At 35.5% G+C, this 9,183-nt stretch overlaps 1 protein-coding gene across 1 annotated transcript in view; it reads left to right on the top strand.

Annotated features, from left to right (window-relative positions):
* Nucleotides 1-1,540: 1,540 nt before the first annotated feature.
* The window catches only part of LOC131851496 (alanine aminotransferase 2-like), a 43,772-nt gene continuing 36,129 nt past the window's right edge, over nucleotides 1,541-9,183 (top strand). The window contains exons 1-2 of the mRNA XM_059202002.1: nucleotides 1,541-1,663; nucleotides 8,821-8,910. Of these exons, the coding sequence (XP_059057985.1) occupies nucleotides 1,541-1,663; nucleotides 8,821-8,910 (213 nt within the window). The remainder of the gene's footprint in view (nucleotides 1,664-8,820; nucleotides 8,911-9,183) is intronic.

Below are 9,183 nucleotides of genomic sequence, written 5' to 3'. Positions count from 1 at the left end.
TAACGAATCGTTAAGAATCGTCTTCAGTTCCAATTATCTACAAGGAAACCAGCGGGTATGTCCCGGTGCCGCGACAGTTTGCACAATCTGTTATCAATTGGGGTTCTCTACCAAAATACAAGTATTGTACCTACTGAGTGATTAAAATTATATAACAACTAGCTGTATCCGCGACTTCGTCCGCGTGGAATTTAACTTTATTTTCTAAAAGTCTATGATTTCTTCTGGGTAAGCGCGGTACATCTTGTGGTCTTGCCATTATTTACCATTAGATGAGGTAAGACAAAGCACAATCACATTATTAATAAAAAAAAAACAAGTAGCCTAAGTTACTCCTTATTACATCAGATTTCTACCAATAAAAATCCCGTCGAAATCGGTCCAGCCATTTGACAGACAGACAAAAATTGTAAAAAATGTTATTTAGGTGTATGTACCGTATTTATATTCATATGCATTTAGTACAAAACGGTTATGTCAATATTACAAACAGACACTCCAATTTTATTTATATGTATAGATTGCAATCGTGAAAGTTTGTATTCAAAATCTAAAATATCTTTATTCATGTAGGTCTATTACAGACTCTTATGATATGTCAAATCTACCGTCAGTTCGGAATGATATCGAGATGAGAAGAACTGACAAGAAACTCAGCGCGTATTCTTTTCAAATAAATGTTGTACATGTTTACAATGATACAGATTTAGTTTTAAATTCAATTAGGGAAAATAGAATGACCGCCATAACACGCTATTGTCATTTTGTCAAAAGGAAATAGTCCAATCTAAAAAGGGAGATTAAATTTAGGGGTTAAATGTGGACTAACTACTCCATTGCTACCCATGTACCATGTCGGTTTGACCTCCACACGGTTCCCCCTGTAAACCATCGTGATAAATTTATGGTGATTTTGTCACAATAGGCAAACTGACCTGACCTCATGCTCATCCTATCCTCGACTGGTGCCCCGCCAGCGTAAACCGTTAGCACAGGCGGGTGCACCATTCCATTATCTATACATCTATACATATAAATAAAATTGGAGTGTCTGTTTGTAATATTGAAATAACCGTTTTTTTACTACATGCATATTAATATAAATCCGGTACATACACCAAAATAACATTTTTAAAAATTTTTGTCTGTCTGTCTATTTGTTCCGGCTAATCTCTGAAATGGCTTGACCGATTTTGACGCAACTTTTTGTCAAGTAGCTGATGTAATAAGGAGTCACTTAGGCTACTTTTATTTTAGAAAAATGAAGTTAAAGGACGAAGTCGCGAGAACAGCTAGTCATAAATATGATATGGAACCCTGTTTAATGATACTCTTTAATAGTTATTACTTTTAAGTAACGCAGTGTCGTTTGGTCACAGGAAAACGTCGAATACAATTAGCATCGCTCACTACGTACTCGGGAATCTACCAGTGATACCGAAACCTTATAATAACCGATACAGCTCGCGACTCCACTGCACTCCAGTTCCACTTCTGAACCGGGTAGTTCAGATCGCTGTGAAATATATAATTGTTTAAAATGAAGCTGTACAACAAGAGTGTAAATTGTGATAACATTAACAAAAACTTGTTAAATATTAGGTACGCAGTGCGCGGACCCATTTTGGAACGAGCCTCGCAAATTGAGAGGGAGTTACAAAAGGTAGGTTTATATAGTGTTATATTTTTGTGACGACCTCGGTGGTCTAGCGGTTTAGCACACGGATTTATTTCCGATGGTCGCGGGTTCGATTCCTCGCACGGTACAAACATTTGTATTCATGAGTGATTGTTTCTATCGGTCTGGGCGTTTTCTATGTATATCATGTATGTATTTACAAAAAAAAGTACCTATATACGTATCAGTTGTCTAGTACCCATAACACAAGCTCTGCCTACCGTGGGACTAGATGGCGTTGTGTTAATGTGTAATAATAATGTTAAAAATGTATTTAATGGTAAGATGGTAGACAGTGAAGTGACATAATACATAATTTTGTTTTTATAGACAATACAAGAAAACCTTAAATATATTAATATCAAAAGAGTTTCTCAACATTACCCCGTGACGTTCTATAGCCTATAGCCTTCCTCAATGAATGGGTTATCCAACACTAAAAGAATTTTCAAAACCGGTGCAATAGATCTAGTGATAATTCTCACAAACACACAAACATTACCACTCTATAATATTAGTATAGATGCACGTATTAACCAATCATTAGGTTATGATTGTAACTGTTAAAGTTAATGAGGTTTTTTTTTATTTCCAGTCGGATAATGTTTTAATAATCACGTCATAAAAAATACACCATTTTTTTTGTATGGTTCTGAATGTTGGGCCGTAAAGGGGACGGACGGCATGTGGGAAAAATGAGAATGTTAAGATGGATGTGTGGGGTCACCAGGAGTGACACAATAAGGAATGTGTAATGTGTTTGAAAGTTGCGTCGGTTATAGAAAAGTTGCGAGGTAACAGATTGAGCTGGTATGGACATGTTATGTGGAGGAACGAGGATCATGTATTATGGAAAGTGTATAATATGAATGTGGATGGATGTAAAGGGAGGGGACGCCCTAAGAAAAGATGGATGGATTGTGTGAGAGATGATATGAATAAAAGAAGAGTATGCTCAGATATGACGACCGATAGAGAGCAGTGGAAGAGAATGACATACTGCGCCGACCACAAATAATGGGATAAAGGCAAGGCAATGATGAAAAAATACGCTAATTAATGAGTAAGTTCATATAATATTTTAAGTCTAAACTTGTTTAAAATTAGTTGGTTTTAACGTGTTTTAAACTATGGTTGATAATTAATATCTTTTTCAAATGAAAATATCTTTATTCATGTAGGTCTATTACAGACTCTTGTGATATATTAAATCTACAAAATTGTGAAACAATTGCAATTTATTATAACAGGGAAGCTGTGTTCTGAATGATGATTGGATGAGACTCGGTCTAGATATGGCTGCGGTTTCGATTCCTTGATGATAATAATAATCTCAGGACAATTCACACAGCGCCATCTAGACCCAAGTTAAGCTAGCTAAAGCTTGTGTTATGGGCACTAGAAAACTGATACAAAAATATAGATATTTTTTCATAAATACATACATCGCCCAGACCTATACAAACATACTCATGAATACAAATGTTTGAACCGTACGAGAAATCGAACCCACTGTCAATTCGGAATGATTTCGAGATGAGAAGAACTGACAAGAAACTCAGCTCGTATTCTTTTCAAATAAATGTTGTACATGTTTACAATAATACAGATTCATTTTTAAAATCAAATTTGGGAGAATAGAGTGACCACCAGCATATGCAAAAGCAAATAATCTAATCAGTGTTCGTAACAAGAACCGTCCCCACAAGCAGCACCTGTTCACGAGTATGACTTTGCGACTACAGTCGTGATTATTTATCGTTTCTAGAGTAATATTTACCAGATATAGGATTACATATTGTCCACAGAATACCACAAACATACAGTGTCCAGAGATAAACTCAGATGCTGAGTGAAAATATATTATGTTACATAGAGTGATGTTATGAATGTGAAGTGGCCATTTCTAGAAAACACGACCGATCAGTGTTGCCACATATGTATTTTTACCAGTACAATTGGGTTATTTAACTCCTCTTTGTTAATAATAATAATAATAAACAGTCCTGAAAACAATATTTAATAATACAATTGTGTGAGCATGTGACTTGGTGATATAAGCCCGTCCTAGTGATCACTATAAAATAACCGATATACTCGTACGTATATGGTGAAACTGTGGAAATAATAATAATATATTTATTAGAATATGAGAGATTAGCCGGAGCAAACTGGCAGACAGACAGACAAAAATTATAAAAAAAATGTTATTTTGGTATATTTACCGAATTAACTATATTATTATTTATTATATATAAATATAATATATATTTAAAATATACATAAACAAATAAAAATAGAACTTGATTATGAATTTTATGATTGACTGGCTTTTGCCCGCGGCCTCGCTCGCGTTAATTTATCCCCTTAGGGATGGAATTTACCAAAATCCTTTCTTAGGGGATGCCTACGTCATAGTAGCTTTATGCATGCAAAGTCGCAGCCCGATCGGTTTAAAATTGACAAAGTTTCATACAAACTTTCATTCCCTATTTTATCCCCTTGGGGGTAGAATTAATCAAAATCCTTTCTTAGCGGATGCCTACGTCATAACATCTACCTGCATGCCAAATTTCAGCCCGATCAGTCCAGTGGTTTGGGCTATGCGTTGATAGATCACTATGTCAGTCACCTTTGAGTTATATATATTTAGATTAGGGTATGTTCTGTAAGTGTTGGCAACACTGCGACCAATAAAAACATATTTTCGCCGTCTACCCCTTTCGGGCGAGTTGTGTCGAGTTCGACGTAATAAGCGTGATTTATCTCACTGTTTGTCGTTTCTTGTCGACTGGGAACGGCCGGATACCCTCTTAATTCAATGTATCTTGAACCGTGGGTCTTTGTTGTCGCCGCGGCACCGACAATCGATAACCAGTTACTTACATGATGTAGGAAAATGAGAGGGTTGATAAAAAATAAGGAAAACAGGAGTTTTGCGGTATATTTATGTTAAATCTGATAGTTCCGATTTGGTCCGTGTTGAACATACTTATAACTATTGACCAAGATGGAGTACTTGAAGGCTTTGTTAAACGTAACACATGAGGGGACTGTTATTCATTGCTGACTACTATTAACCAAGTAATGAACTAATGAACCCCATGAAAAAAATCGAGAAACCGACATACACCTGTAGAAACGATCACGTTAAATTCCTGGTGAAATTCACGATGGATGACCCCAAAATTACTAGCAATGCACCATGTCAGGTTGATCTCCATGCGGTTCCATGGTCCTTGGATAATATCATGTTAAATTCTTTGTGAATTTGTCACGATGGGCTAACTCATCTGATTTCATGCTCATGTTATTATCCTCCACTGGTGCCTCACCAGCGTATACCATTAGCGTCAAAGGATATATCATTACATTACATTACCTTCCATAAAAAAACACAGCATTTACCTAAGTGCAGTTTGACGAAAGTTAGTAATTCATCATTCATCTCAGCCCGGAAGACGTCCACTGCTGGACAAAGGCCTCCCCCAAAGATGCCTTCCAGCGATTTTGGCGAGATCGTCGGTCCACCTTGCTGGTAATTCGTTTTATGGAAATTGCGTAAGGTTTTACAACAAACTGACAGTCTGTACTCCCAAGAATGTATACGTATATACAAGTACTTCTTTCATAATGCGGACAGTTAAAGAATGGTATTTCCTGCCGTCCATTCCCCCAGAGCATTGTAATCGGACCGTTCTCAATCTGTGAGTACATTTTTTAGCTACGTGTAAGTGTCCGTGTTGGATTAGATAAAAAAGATAAAATAAGAAATGAAGAAGTGCTTAAAAGGGTTAAAGAAAAGATACAGATCATCGATATTATTGAGAATAGGCGGGAAATGTTGGGGCACTTGATACGACACGACGAACTAATTAATAACATTATTGAAGGAAAAATAGATGGAAAGAGAGGAAGGAGAAGACCGAGACACAGCTATATCAAGCAGGTTAAAGAAAAAGTTGAAGTCGTGTCGTACCAACAGCTAAAAGGACTGATGGAAGATCGTGGAAGGTGGCGGGAGCTCCACCGACAAGAGCACAGCTCTTAAATTATGAATGAATGAATGAATGTGTTACTTACAACATAGTTCTTGTCTATAATGGACATGATAGGTGGTCTAGCGGTTTTGCACACTGCTTTATGTTCCGATGATCGCGGGTTCGATTCCGCGGACGGTGCGAATATTTGTATTTATGAGTATGATTGTTTGTATTGGTATGTGTGTTAGCTATGTATTTATAATAAAATGTAATCAAGTATTTATATCAGTTGTCTAGTACCCATAACACAAGCTCTGCTTACTTTAAGACTAGGTGGCACTGTGTGAGTTCTTATTATAACTTTTATAAATAACTACCTGTTCCCGCGAGTTCGTCCGCGTTTAATTTAACTTTATTTTTCTAAAATAAAAGTAGCTTAAAGAACTAAAAATTATTTTGTTCTTTTCTTAATTTATTCGTTCCATTAGGTACTGATATGACTCTGCTAAAACTATTCAGGATACCCCAGGACACTACAAACTAGGACATGTCCTGGAAAAACAGCACGGTTGGCGACTCTATTGTAGGGAACAGTTACTTCCATAATAGGCATGATCCCTTCATTGCGAGCGATTGTTCGCAGACAATCCGCTTGCCGCCCTTTGGAATGCCTCCATTGTGAGACGATAATCACATTTATTTCTCAGATAGAATAGGAAACTAACTAATGAATTATTCTCACAAATATATACTGGGAGTAGCTTATAATGACGGCTAGGAAAAGAATTGTACAGGGACACGGAAAGTAGAAATAGAAATAGAAATAATCTTTATTCAAATAAACCTGATATAAGCACTTTTGAATAGTCAAGTTTTTTTATTCTACCGCTTATTCGGAATGCAGACTCATCACAAGAAGAATAAGCAAGAAACTTGTGTGTTGCACTTTTAAATAAATATTGATTTACTTATATTTCATTAATAACAAGTATTAGGCATGCGACAATCAACATAGAAACCGCTACGCACTTAATCTCGGTTCAATCAGATAACATTATCAGCGCTATGAATATTAAGTTAGATATTTTCTACAAAAACATTATTATCATTTATAAATTATTCAATTTTATAATAAGCTTTTTTACAAAGAAAATATTTTATGACACATTTGAATTTTATAAATATATATATATAATAATAATAATAAACCTGTCGTACTGTCCGAAAATTTCTCGAAATAGATGAAAAGGATATAACACCAGTCACACCAGGCACACAATACACAGAGTACACACACATACACTCACACATACAGTGTATGGAGTACACACACTTTCACACATATACACACGCGCTCACACGCATGCACACATGCGCGTGCGCACACGCGCCCACACACACACTACACTTACTTGGTTTCGGCCCGTAAGTGTGGAGAAAACCAACGAAAGCTGACAAAATAAAGAAAAGAAAAGAAAAGAATAATATTAATAATAATGTGTTTTTAATCAGCAGACTTGCACTTTGTTAGTAGCTGCGCTGCCCTTAATAGACCAACATTAATAAAGATATTTTGAATTTGAATACTATAAAATTTCCAATAGGATTATAACGGAAATGAATTTGAATTATTTTCAACAATATGTAATAATTGGATGATGTATGTATTGTTGGAGCGGTAATTGTGAATTTCAATGAGTCCGCAGTACTGTGTAGCACTCACTGTAGTGGCCTAATTAATTATTGATCGGGCAGCATTATTACTTGTTCGGTGTTCGAATACAAATTACGATGACTCGGCAGCGAAATATTGAAAAGATTGCATAATTCCCGTAACTGTAATGGGTTCGAAAATTCGTGTGAAAACTAATTATCCGATTATTTATTAGTTTGTAACAAACTGTGGTTTTACTTGCATGAATTAATAACGTACAATACATATAGACATGTGAGGATGTCAACTGGGTTAGTGCGGTCGATATATAATAATAATCCTGGACAAATTACATCATCTAGTTAATTACGTAAGTGGCAGCCTTAGGACTTAAAAAAAACTAAATTTATTTAAATATAAATTTATTTAAAAGAAGAAGAATAGAAAATCATTTATTCAAATAAACTTACATTGAAGCACTTTTGAATAGTCATTACATTTTTTAATGTACCGCTCGTTCGGAGAGCTGTCTCATCACAAGAAGAACGAGCAAGAAACTTGCGTGTTGCTCTTTTAAATAATTTTATTATTACTTTACATTTTTAAGTTTAAGTGTGTGAATACAAACCACCAATTAGCACTAATTCAATTAAATACTCAAATAGAAAAAATATTGAATATATAACCAACTGGTTAAACAATTAATAAGAGGAAATCAGTCATAGTGATTAGACCAGACCAGTCCCAATTAAAATTACTATTAAAAAAAAATTAAAATTACTCATTATTAGTTATAATAAAAAAGAGGTGACTCTATCGAGGCAAGAATAGAAGTGGCAGATGGAAGCCCGGTTCGGTTGCACATTTAGGCAACCGCGAAGTCATGTTGTCGGCGCTGGTGCACGTTCCGCTGCATCAGCGTTGGAGCATTGCGTTTGGTGAACACCAAAGTCCATGTAGAGTCCAGGTCGCTCTTCATCAGGGTCTATGTATTGTAACAAGTTCCAAACTAAGCAGAACTTGTGTTATGGGTACTAGACAACTGATTAAAAAAACACATAGATAGTTTTTTTTGTAAATATATACATAGAAAGCACCCAGTGAAAATAATGGTATTTCTGAATACTGATTTTTATTTATAGATAGATAGATAGATAGAATATAGTTTATTTGCAACGTACAGTAAAGAAGAAGCACAAACAATATAACAAAAGACACATGTATCATTACAATAAGGCGGCCTTATTGCTAAAAGCAATCTTTTCAAGGCAACCTTAGGGAAACGGATTGAAACATCGAACAGGTAGGTTAAATGACATGAACAGGAGAAAACTAAAAGGTAACAAATATATAATGATAATAAAGAAAAATAATAATAAATATTATATGAATTAAAATTTATATATTTATATTATATTAATATTTATATTTATATAGCAACTTTTGCGGGCTCAGCTAGTGGACGTACATATATATATATGTCTAACCTTCAACCTTTGTATCAGGGCATCGAGAAGCCGTTCGACAGCGTGGTGCGTGCCAACATTGGAGACTGCCATGCCTTGGGACAGAAGCCGATCACCTTCATCAGGCAGGTAAGTGGATAAGAGAAGATGAAAAGAGAAAAAAAACGTAAACCTAGCAACTACGACTAGATCACGTCCCTAGTTATTTCTCACGGTATGAGACTTTTAGGGTTTCGAAGCAAAAACATTAATTATGATACAATATTTTTTTTTATACTACTATGGTGTCAAACAAGCATACGGCCCATCTGATGGTAAATGGTTACCGTAGCCTATGGACGCCTGAAACACCAGGGGTGTTACGTGCGAGTTGCCAACCCTTAAGAAACCTTAATATACCCT

The sequence above is a fragment of the Achroia grisella genome, unplaced genomic scaffold (assembly GCF_030625045.1).
Source record: "Achroia grisella isolate CSIRO2021 unplaced genomic scaffold, CSIRO_AGI_Agris_v1 utg784, whole genome shotgun sequence".
Lineage (NCBI taxonomy): Eukaryota > Metazoa > Arthropoda > Insecta > Lepidoptera > Pyralidae > Achroia > Achroia grisella.
The sequence above is the reverse complement of the archived record's forward strand: the minus strand, read 5'-3'. Positions and strand labels throughout refer to the sequence as shown.